Source organism: Cynoglossus semilaevis, chromosome 16 (assembly GCF_000523025.1).
Source record: "Cynoglossus semilaevis isolate Cse_v1.0 chromosome 16, Cse_v1.0, whole genome shotgun sequence".
Classification (NCBI taxonomy): Eukaryota; Metazoa; Chordata; class Actinopteri; order Pleuronectiformes; family Cynoglossidae; genus Cynoglossus; species Cynoglossus semilaevis.
The window spans coordinates 10093106-10104769 of NC_024322.1; the positions used below are offsets into that span (position 1 = coordinate 10093106).

The window sequence follows — 11664 nt, forward strand, 5'->3', positions numbered from 1 at the left end:
TAACGTACTTTGACCCCAGCTAGTATTCCTGTTGTTGACACACTGAAGTCCAAGTAAGCCAACATTTCTGGGGTTGGAGGTTTGTACATCTGAGGACTTTTCTTCCTGGGAAGGTCATCTGGAGAAATGAAAGAAACACGGATTATACCAAGATGTTTGTTAAGTTAATTAAAGGCTTAATTAAACTTGAGCGTCCTATGTGTGTGCAGCACAGAAGGATACTTCACCTGTGTCCAGCACCATGGGCCAGCTCTTGATGTCCACAGCGGCAGCAGCCTCTTTGGATTTCAGCAGCTTCATTATTGCTTGTGTGGTCAGGATACACACGGACTTACTGACCTGTACACGCAGATACTGCAGTATTAGTACAGAAAAAGATGGCTTTTTTGTCATAATGTTTAAATCAGGAATGACAAGGTTGCAGGCTCCTACCTCAACAATCATCTTGACAGTGGGTAAGGTGGTGGCCAGATTCTGCGGGTGTGGAGGTCTGACGGTGACCGGCACACAGCCAGCATACAGGCAGCCATAGAAGGTGGCAATAAGGTCAATTCCTGCACACAAATGTTTAGTTTAAATTATCATAATGTATGCATTGAGGATAAAGATCACTTTTATGCAGTATTTGAGCAGAAAAATAAAAAAAAGTACGAGATGAATATTTAAAGATAATGAGAACATGAAACATAGGAAATATATATACATATAAAAAAAAATCTACTAATGTAAAACCTAAGAGTTGTTATTTATTACCAGTATGTTCAAGTAAAAAATGTGAACTTAAGGTAATGAGTGAAGTCAAAAGTTCATTGTCACTTCTTTTCATTTCTTTTTTTTACATTTGTGCAGGTACATTAGAACTTTCTGTCGTTACGTAGTTTTTAAAGTTGTAAAAATGAGTCACTCATTCTGACAGGGTCTAGACCAGAGGTTCTCAATTATGTTCTGTCATGTCCCCTTGGGGACAGAAATGTTTTCACACCTCCCCAACCCATACCTCCACAAATTAGAATCTAATAACATGTATATTTTTTTATCTGTACAAACCACTGTATGAGTTGCTGCCACCTAGTGGCTGGAGGCTTGTTATCATTCAAGCATTACAGCAGTGGTACACTTATGTCCAGTGTGCCATATTCCATTCGAAGCCCCTCACCTGATCGTGCCCCCCAGGGGAGCCCGCTCCACTATTTGAAAAGTACTGATCTAGACAAAACATCATATTAACCGTAGCATATTTTCTTAGCCGTAGCGCCTCTTACCTGGTGGGTAGACAAGTGCAACATGGTCTCCAGTGTTGAGGCGTCCCATCAGAGCGACGGCCACACGCTCCGCCCGTTTGTGCAGCTGCAGACAGGACGCTGTACTGGCCACTGTTCCCTAACAAAACAAAACACATCACAGTGAAACAACACAAATTAAATACTTGTTTTTTAGGTATCTTGTATCTTCATGGAGTAGAAGAAGAAGAAGAAGAGTACCTTAGCATTGAGAACAAGGAAGAGAGGATGGTCTGGTGTAGCCTGAGCCCTCCACTGAAGAACATCCTGTATGTACAGGAACTAAAGGAAAGAGAAGGAAAATCATTTAATAAGAGCACTTTTCCCAGAGAAACAGTCACTAGCTGAGATTATGATGATAATAATATTAAAGAGGTAACTGACATCTGTTGTGTCAGTCACAACAAGTAGGCTTGTAATAGACCTTCAATAGGAAAAGTTCAGAGTAAACTTACTATTGGACAACTCAGCTGTCAATCACAGTCGGCCCACCAGAGCTTAACATGCATGTGGTTTTTTTAAAAATAAAAGTCTATTGTATAGAGTTTATATTAATGCTTACTGGATTGTATACTGATGAAATATATGTATAAATGAATGACAGGTGTGATGAGCCACAGCGTATGTGCATGTGACGATGCTTGATGAGGGTGAAACAACTTGCCTCCTTTATCTCATAATTCTTACCTGAGCCTGCAGTGTTTGTGTGGTGGCGATGAGTGGATGAGATGAGGATGAAACATCTACCTTACGTGCCTGGTCATTGTCCTCGAGCTGTGCCACGTCTCGCCCACTGGCCTGCGCTATTCTCTTGCCTGCCACCAGGTTTCCCACAATCATCGAGGCAGGGCCAACCTCTGGTACAAAACAACCAGCAAGTTTTTTTTTTTTAATAAACAAGATCTACACTCATCAAATGAGATTTAAAAAGTGAAGGTTAATGCGGTGTTGGACAAACCGGGCTGTTTTTGTCTGGGCTTTGGAAGGTTGGTCACACAGGTGTGAGGACACATCAGGACATTACAGGGATGTAAGGCTCCCTCCAGGAAACGCTGTTTGGTCTCAGAAATATGGATGCCACCTAGTGGAGCTTTTGGAAGCGTGTTGGCAGGTACCAGAGCCAGACAGTAGACTCCCACCTGGTGGATGCTGTCTATCGCCTGTGGAGAGACGTGGTTTTTCAGGAAACAAAACAGCGTGTAAAACACTGCAGGTATTTTTTCACCTTTGAAGAACGACTAAATCATCTTCAGTATCCTAATATTTGTCCATATATCATTTATTTAAAGAAAAATTTATATCATTTATATAAAGAAAAATGAAACTGCTAAAAAACTTGAGTATTTATATAAAGTTTGGCTCAGTAAAACATCAGTCTCTCTAAAACCATTTACTGTTTTTCCAGAGTACAACTCATGCTTTTAAGCGACTTATATTACCACAAGAGGCCCCCAGTGACAACACAAAACCTTTGACCAAAAAGAAAAAACTAAACTGCAGAACTGAAACAGCAGATTATAAAGTATGAAAAAAAAAGAGTAGAGGTGGTACCTGCAGTACACGGCTCATCCACTGAAAACTGTCTTCCTCAGAGGCATCAGGTCTCTGCTCTGCCACAACAACAATCCTCTCATCATGGAGCACAGAGACAGAAAACACTGCTATCCTGGAAAACACACACACACACAGACACACACTTTGACATAACTAGAACTGTCAAATGATTTTCATTTTTTAATCAGATTAATCACAGGGTAGCTGAGGTTTTATCACGATTAATCAAGATAAATCAACATGAGTAAATATGATATAAATATATAATCAGATTGATTTTCACCAAAATGAACATCAGCCCTAGAAACAAAACAATATTTAATTATATTTAGTTTTTTTCTTATTTTTTTTTTGGGGGGGGGGCATGTGTTAATGTGCTGATGAGTATTAAGTTTTGAAATTCATTTATATACTCCATACCTTCCTCTGTACACAAACTTCATGGGTTCAACTGCAAGAGCTGTTGCAACGACATCGTCAGCGTTGTGTCTCCGCCCACTGACCACCATCAGTCCGTCCATTTTCCCCACAATAAATACAAGGCTGTCCTGGTCGAAACATAACAACATCATTCCAACAGATGTAAATGTTTGTTGAACTTTTTACTGTTTCTTCTATTTTTACTGATATTTTGTATAAATTAACAAAAAGTTTTAAATCTTTTTCTTGAATGCAGAAAAACTGGTTTCCTTTTGGAAATGAAGAAAATATAACAGACTGTAACCAACTTTCTGCCTGGTGACAACCCTAATTTGATGGGGGTTTTTATAACATGTTGCAGGGCACAACTTCATATCTTGGTAAGGACTTAACAAAGACTCAGGTCCACAGTAGAGCAGTAGAACTTACTGGTCCTACAAAGCCCAGTAGTGATGTCCTGGTGAAGGGTCTGTCACTGACTGGAACCCCTGATGATGTCACTGGGATGGTCTGCAACAGGAAACACAATTATATACATCAGTGATCATCAACTAGCGGCCCGCAGGCCTAATCCAGCCCACACCTGGATTCCAAAACAAACATCAAACAATAATAGAGAAAAATTATTTCATTTTATTTAAGTCTAGCCCACTGACAAATACAGTTGGTGACCCCTGACATATATATTGATAAACAACAGTCAACTTACATTTCACCAGAAAAAAACAGATGTAAAGTTCTCACCTCAAAGATGTTCTTGGTCATGCCTGGGAGGCCATAGTAAGCCACACCAGTAGCACCTGAGCTGATGCAGATTTCTCCAACCTCGTCTGTCTGACAAAGATACGGGGTCCCCTCCACCCGCACCACACACACAAGAGCTGCACAGACAAATCAGTGAATCAGGAGTTTGACATTTAAACAATACAATTAAAATTATTCTGTTATCCCTATTTGGAATTAATTTAATGAATTTAAGGTTTGCAGCAGTTATATGTCAAGTTTGTTTGAAGTATCACTTCAATGTAACGTTTTTTAGGTCTAGTTTCAAAAGGCTGGAGTTTTTTTCGCTGTGTGATTTGAACACAGCAAAAATGTTCTACGTACCAGGTTTAATAGAATTTGCATGTGACATGTAATCGACCGAAGTTAGCCATTTGGAAAAAACTTTGACCATCCTCAAGGGGAGTACAATTTTTAGACTGATTATATCAATGACATCATTGACAGAAGAGCAGTTATGAGCTGCAGATCGCACTTTACCTCCGGGCATGACCTGTCCTACATCCTGCACTGTGAGGACAGAGAGTTTCTCCTCTGTGTCCACACGGATCACACTGTGGCTCAGCCCACCCATTGACAGAACTGCCTTCCCCGGAGGTGGAACACCAACATCTGGAGGTCTGGAAGAACAATAGGTGAAATACATTGAAAAGCGTGAAAAACATTTTTATGAGACAACAACAGATATTTATTTCATTAAAATTAGCTACTTATTTAAAAAATAAATTAATTTAAAAGGACCAGAATATGACAATTCACAGACCTGATAACGTGCAATACCAGCAACTCACCTGCGGATGGCGACAGTTAGCGCTTCAGAGGAACTGGCACATGGACAGATCACCTCAGGTCTCAGCCCACGTGCCTGGAACACGTTGAGGAAGGCATCACAGGAGGATATCGACCCTGTGACAACACACACACACACACACAAAGACAATGGCAAAAAAAAGTGTGACTTACTGGCAGCAGGTTGTTCAATTTGCTTTTTCTGAAAAGGAATTTAAAGATGAACTCACATGGGTTGGCGCCGTCGGCTACAATCAGCATGCGGACAGAGCTCAGGCTAATGTCTTTCTGGTCTCTCTGGGCTAACAGAGACCAGTGCATGTCCCTGGACTTCACTACGGCTACCCTCGCTGTATAAGAAACAGAAAAACTGACAATCAACAGCCTGTTTAAAGCAGATGACAGCCTGTTAGGGAGTTGAAAAAAAAAACAACAAACAATCCCATGGCACATATTGATATAACGTTCTAAATAAGACTGGTACTTACCTTTGTATGTGTGAACCTTCTGTATCCAGGAGAGTGGGTTGACTTTCATCAGGGAGTATGGGATGCTGATCACATGCATGCGATTCATGACGCTCTGCCACCAAAAGCATCACAAGCTTCAGGTTAGCCCCGAACAGTAAACATGGTTCTGTATTCTCTCGCTGCAGGTTTGAACAACTGCCTCCTCAGTTCAACGAAATGTCGATATTTGCGTCATTTATTTTATTAAGTTAATTTGAAAATGTATGTTAACAATTATTATGACAATAATGTGCTACACTTTCGGTGTATCAGTAGTCATGTCTTAATCAAGTTATGATCATAGGAAGTTGCTTTTGTCTTTAAAATTAGGAGTCAATCATATCGTTACAATTTTTATTATTTTAGCGTCACTCACAGCGAGAACTCCATGCCACAGCCCAGCTTCTCTCTTGAAGTCCAACACATTTGTTATAATCTCACCTGAAAAACACAAAAGATGGAGTCAAACGATACGTTTGAGACATTTTCATATAAAAACACAAATTTCGGAGGTAGTTCCTGAGTCCAGCAGTCCTGGCCCGAGTACATCTGTCATCGCTGAGTGTCATCCTCACCTTCACTGTAGCCGCAGGCCTGTGTGAGGGTGTGACAGTGAGCCAACATGGCTGAATGAGACACTGTGATCCCCATGGTGCTTCCTTCTTTACTGGTTTTATACTAGAGAAAAATCAATGAGAAAATACATGTTATTTAAGGTAACTCTGAAGTGTTTCTATTCCTGTTTTAATGGCTGCATCGTTTGCAACTACTCTCACCTCTATGTAGGCTATTTCATTACTGGCTTCACGCATTGGAGGATGCCAGTCCTTTGGAGGCTTCACAACATGTTTTCCATCTGTCACAAACCACAGTAACCGAGGCCAACCTGCACACACAGAGACATGAAGTCAGTTTAAAAAAAAAAAGTCAAAAAAACTAACATTTTACAGGCTGTAAACAGACGGTACCTTTGAAAGTGGCTACCTCCCCTGTTTGTGCTTTGGGCAGGCCCTTCTGACAGGCATCAGTGGTCAGTGCCAACGTGACTCCGCAGCTGCCCAACAGAAAGCCAATCTGTTGACTCCCTGCGTCCTGAGGGCGGAAACAGTAAAACAGAGATATTTGTAAAAAACCCTGAGTATTTGATCTATGAAGAATAATACAATTTAGGCCATATGGCTTTGGGAAGGGATGGTTTGAGGAAGGAGGAGATAATGAGAGAAAGGTGACGCTGGCATCTGACATCAAAACAGCAGCAGTCAAGAAAACAGAGTGACACCAAGACACTATTAAAAACTCCACCGCTGAGCATCAAAGTCTACACCAAGTGAAATGAACACCAGGGTGCGACACACAGTCACACTCCAATCTGTCTTCATGTTCGTAAAATGCTTTTAGCTGGACTCACGCTGAGGGAGACACCCAGTGTGCCTTAATGTTGAGGGAAGAAATGGACGATAAATGACCATGTCTACCAACAACAGACAATAATGTTCAGACGACTAATGTAAATGAGCCACTGTTTGATAGATTCTTTTGGGACATTAGAAATAATCCCTCCCTTTTGCCCTTTTGTCAAAAACAAACTGTCCAGCGGGGGTCACTATTGCCATTTACAGGTACTTGGTAATGGTAAGCAATAATTATTCAAGAGGAGAAAATAAAGATTTCTTTTGGTTCCTACCTTTCTGGTGAGTGGAACTTCTATAGGCACAGGTACTAGCTCTGCCAGCAGACAGCCGTAGAAGGCCACCATGAACATCACTGGATCGTTGTTCGGAAAAACCAGTGCCACCTACAGATTCAGTAATCACTGGTATGATTATACAGAATTTTAACAAAGAAAAAGCTGCAAAAATACCTGTTGAAAATGTCAATGCAGTACTCAGGAAAGGACTGGACAAAATGGAATTAAAAAATAAATACAAATATGGTATACAGTAGACCTAAACCTTGAGATTGTTGGTTGTAGTACAGTATTTTCCAGACTATGTCAATCTGGAGTCGCCCTCTAGCGGCTGTTAGTGTGGTGTGTAATTATATATTTTAATATCTAAGTCGCACACCCAGCCAAAGGATGGAAAAAAAAGTGTGACTTATAGTCTGGAAATTACGGTGTAAGGCGTCAGAGAACAAAATAAAACAGTCTTTTTGTCCCTTTCCCAGTTTAATTAGGATGGTAAATTAACAACAGATTTTAATTTATCTCATGACTCACTCTGTCTCCGGGCACAAGCAAAGGCTCGGTTCTGGTGCTCAGCTTGTTCAGAAGCGTGTAGGCCAGTTTCTGACTGCGGGTCCACAGTTTACCTACGTGTGTGAGCACAAAACGTCAAACATCTCAGTTTAGTTGTCCGACTCATTATAATTAGATCTTAACTATTAGTTAAGACCAATCAACTACAGCGGTTGATGCGTTCATTTTGAGAAGCGTGGCACCGACACCTACCGTAGGTGAGTGTGTAGATGGCTTTGCCGGCGTTGTCCAGCGCTGTCAGACAGGGGCTTTTGGGCTGAGTCATACCCCACCGTTGTAAGGCAGCTGGCAAGGACGGAGGCCAGTTGGTGACCACGCCAAGAGGCTCTCCTTCTAGAGGAGTCATCTCTTGGCCCACTGGTTTTGGCTGGTTAGGATCCGGCTGCTGGACTAATGACAAACGGAGAAATACAAAATAAAAATGAGTTTGGGAGGGATTTTGTAGAATAAAAGAGAATGGATATTTACAGACTAACAGTTACCTTTCCAAATACCACTGTCTGATTTTAAGGGAAGGTAATAAGTGTGCGACTGAAACAAAATAGGATGAAATTGATTGAAAAGGAAGAGGTGAGGGATTAATGGGGGCGATTTCTTTATCAGCCTCTGTTTCCAAAGATAGAAACCCAGAGCCGAGGCTCATTAAAATACAAATCTCTCACCCTTTTTTTTAATCAATCTCTCCACCTGCTGTTTGATTTAACTCCCATCCCTCTCCCCGTTCTCCCCTCAAACGCTCTGATTGGTAGAATTCACAAATGTTAAACCAAACACATTCATCATCAACAGACAGTTTTTGGCCTGCTCCAGTTTTAACCACCCCTGAGGGTTGCCATTCCACAGTTTCGGTACAGAAGTCAGTGAGGCTTTTTGCAATTACCTGCTGGTGTATTACTATTCTTGTAGCGTTCATTTTTCTGGTGTTTGTTCAGCCTGGCAAAGCACCACCCAAAAACCCAGCTTATACTGGTTGGAACAGAGGAAATACTTAACAAGGGTTGGCCCAACATGTGGCTGTGTGTTTGGGTGACCACTCCCTTTGGCTCACCTGGTGGTCTGAGCTCTGACAAGAGACAAAATAAACAGCCCCCAATCTACCAGTGTACTTTGACTGTTGATTTAGGAGGCCTGGTGAGGCCACGGTGATATTTTTGTCTGACCTACAATAGGAAGTTGATAAATAACGAGCATGGAAACTGAAAATATGTACACAGAAAGCCGCAAACCTTGGTCTGCTCAGAATCCGTCCGACTGTGAAGTCTGGCATTAAAGGACTAAGTCTCTGATCAGCAGACCTGTCACTCCAAAGAGCAGAGCTCCATGGCCCCGCCCTTCCCCCAAAATGATTTATTGATTTGATAAAAGAAAATATAATTATTTCCATCGGCCTACCGTCCAAAAGCTCCTCAAAGTCGTCCACAAAGAACTCTCGCAGTGGCGGTCGCTTTGGTCTTTTCAGAGTATTGAGCAGCTGCTGGATTTTAGAGGAGACGCGGCTGTTGACTGGAACACCTGCACAATTGTATTTCAGGGGGTGAAAAAAAAAAGTTGGACACAAATGAACGTGGCAAGACAAGTGTGTAAAGGAACGTAAAGACAGGAAGGAAAATATTGGGGCGGCAGTTATGATCAAAGCAAGAGGACAAAAATGTAGACAGAAGAATATAAAAGATTGACAGGGTTTGAAGAAAAAAAAAGAATAAACACAAGGGGGGGGAAAACAGAAGATCAGCGTGCTGTGCCAATGAAACACAAGGATAGTCAGCTGTCATTCAAGCTGCAGTGGGAAAACAAAACAGACAAGAGCCTCTTCAGTCACCTGAAGGTCAGAGCTTTGAGGATGTTCTCCAGAGTTTACTGCTGCAGGGCAAACAGTCACAGACACCACAGACACGGTTCAGAGACGCCTGTTTTAAATAAGCTGTGCAAAAAAATCCCAACTACAGGAAGCAGCTCTGGAAATGTTTCATTATTTGCCTTTTTTTCCGGTAGGTAAAGAAACAAAACGATTACTATCAAAAAGTATTCATTTATTTATTTAATGGTCTACAGTTAATATAAAAAATAAATAAAGGATTTCTGAACTAATTAGCTTCATTATTTAAGTTTTACATGATGATACACAGAGGATTCAAGGCATAAAGTGCACTTTGTTTTGCTGCTCACGGCTGCTTGTTAATCTTAATACTTTTCCTATTTCTCTTCCTTAATTCCCTTCTGGTAATATTTATCTCACGGAAACACTGACACACTCCTAAAGTATTATAATAAGGTATTTTTCCCCTACTCCTGTGGTTCACTGTGGGGCCACTGTTACTTCCGCTTAAAAACAAAGGACTTGTCAATAGTTAATTTTTTTTTTTTTTTAAATCTTGTTGCCGGCAGCATGAATTTACATATTGTCAAGTGAAAAGTTCTTGCCATATATTTCCTAATAAATGAGTACTTGCTGTTTGAGAGTTCCTCAGTTTATTACATCCCACCACTCTGCCCTTGGCCATATACATATAAATATATATTCCTTATAAAAAGAACAGTGCGTGGTGACGTTTGTACTAAGTCTTTTAAAACTGCACCTTCATACAGGGGTGCTGCTAAGACACAGTGCAACTTCATCGCCACTAAATACTGTAATAACCATGTCATCATATTGTTGAAGAAACCAGATACTATTTAACTCAATATAACTGCTACTTAAACAGTATGACTGTCGACAGAGGAAATAGCGTGAATGAGAGCTGTAGAGCGGAAAGAATCCACTTGGATTTCCTGCACTTTTCAGGACAAGGTCAGACTATGATCATCGGGGGACATCGTTTTCCTCAATGTCATTTCATTCTGAGCTAAGGAGGGGAGGGGGAAGTGGGGGCAAAGAGGGTGAAAGGGTGGTCTGTGTCAGACATTCCAGACAACCACAGCTGCATGAGGTCTGGCTGAAATATTTCACCACAATGAGACTGGCTCACAGACAGACTGTGCATCCTTATGCTGGGACACGTACAGACGTTAGACGTGTGAGCGACGGTGTTGGCGTTTGTTAGGCTAAATTTAAAGGCACAGACACAAAGGGGGTCGGGGGGTAATTAAATTTGATAATTAATTTATTATGTATCTACTGTATTCACCTCATTTGGTTTATTATTATACAGCGCCACAACAGTCAGCCGTTATTTTCAACCATTCTTCACTGTGCAGTTACTGGGGTTCGACACTTGCTCCAAATCTTTTATAGCAGCAGGATGTGCCTTTGTTTTTTGTTTTTTTTTAAGTCAGAAGACTACAGTGACCATTCATCACAGTAAAGGCACAAGTATCCCAGCACAACAGCATGGCTTTTCTTTTTTTTTTTCACTCAGCAACAGTGGTGTGCCTGAAGAGTTTCTGTGTGAGGTCATCTTTAGCTGAGCACCAGCCCTGACAGACAGAGACCCTACAAATGATCAAAATCTACGACTTCGAAAAAGTTCAAGTGTGTAATAATGACATGAAAAGATTCATGTAGATTTTAGGCAGAGTCTGAATAAAATGTAGCACCAAGACTACAGATAAAAATAGCATATCTAAAGTAAACACTTGTACTGCTGTTACAGTTTCGCCTGTGTTTAAACGCGGACCTATTTGACAGCTCATGGATGAGTTGGCATCGGGTTGAAAATGTGTCATGTTGTGCGTCATGTCATCAGAACCATCTGGAGAAAGAAAATTGATAGAAAAGTCTAGTCTAAATAAAGGAAAAACAGGAAAACAGTGAAGACATTTTGGTGCAAAAGAACAAGACACGTCAGGCTTTGGATGCAGTCAAGACCGGTTAGTGGGATCAGTTAATCTGCAATTCTGCATTGAATTAGTTGGCAGGTGGAACGATGCATCAGGTCAGCAGCAGCAAAAGCTACGACTCAGTTGGAAGTGCGAGCATGTGCGCACACACACATACATAGTATATTCTTTATATTTATATTATAACTGTATAAACATATATTGATGTATATTTATATACATCTATTCATATGTATGTATATATATATTTTATAGTATAAATCGTTTTTTTTTAAATTATTATATATATATATAT

General features: G+C 40.8%; 1 protein-coding gene across 8 annotated transcripts in view; it reads right to left on the reverse strand.

Annotated features, from left to right (window-relative positions):
* dip2a (disco-interacting protein 2 homolog A) overlaps nt 1-11664 on the reverse strand; it is a 62675-nt gene that overhangs the window by 6741 nt on the left and 44270 nt on the right. For 4 of the 8 annotated variants that reach the window (XR_003052136.1, XM_017040012.2, XM_017040007.2 and 1 more), the window contains 23 exons: nt 8985-9104; nt 7785-7982; nt 7554-7645; nt 7020-7130; nt 6304-6427; nt 6112-6221; nt 5911-6013; nt 5712-5776; nt 5315-5408; nt 5057-5176; nt 4829-4943; nt 4518-4657; nt 3999-4135; nt 3684-3764; nt 3255-3382; nt 2832-2946; nt 2239-2440; nt 1968-2137; nt 1482-1562; nt 1263-1380; nt 433-554; nt 228-339; nt 9-118 (listed from right to left, as the gene is read on the reverse strand). Coding sequence is in view for 7 of the 8 variants with exons in the window: in XM_017040012.2 (XP_016895501.1) it covers nt 9-118; nt 228-339; nt 433-554; nt 1263-1380; nt 1482-1562; nt 1968-2137; nt 2239-2440; nt 2832-2946; nt 3255-3382; nt 3684-3764; nt 3999-4135; nt 4518-4657; nt 4829-4943; nt 5057-5176; nt 5315-5408; nt 5712-5776; nt 5911-6013; nt 6112-6221; nt 6304-6427; nt 7020-7130; nt 7554-7645; nt 7785-7982; nt 8985-9104 (2768 nt within the window). In the remaining variant the exon portion in view is untranslated. The remainder of the gene's footprint in view (nt 1-8; nt 119-227; nt 340-432; nt 555-1262; nt 1381-1481; nt 1563-1967; nt 2138-2238; nt 2441-2831; nt 2947-3254; nt 3383-3683; nt 3765-3998; nt 4136-4517; nt 4658-4828; nt 4944-5056; nt 5177-5314; nt 5409-5711; nt 5777-5910; nt 6014-6111; nt 6222-6303; nt 6428-7019; nt 7131-7553; nt 7646-7784; nt 7983-8984; nt 9105-11664) is intronic. The other 4 variants (XM_017040011.2, XM_017040009.2, XM_017040008.2 and 1 more) reach the window with 2 other exon arrangements.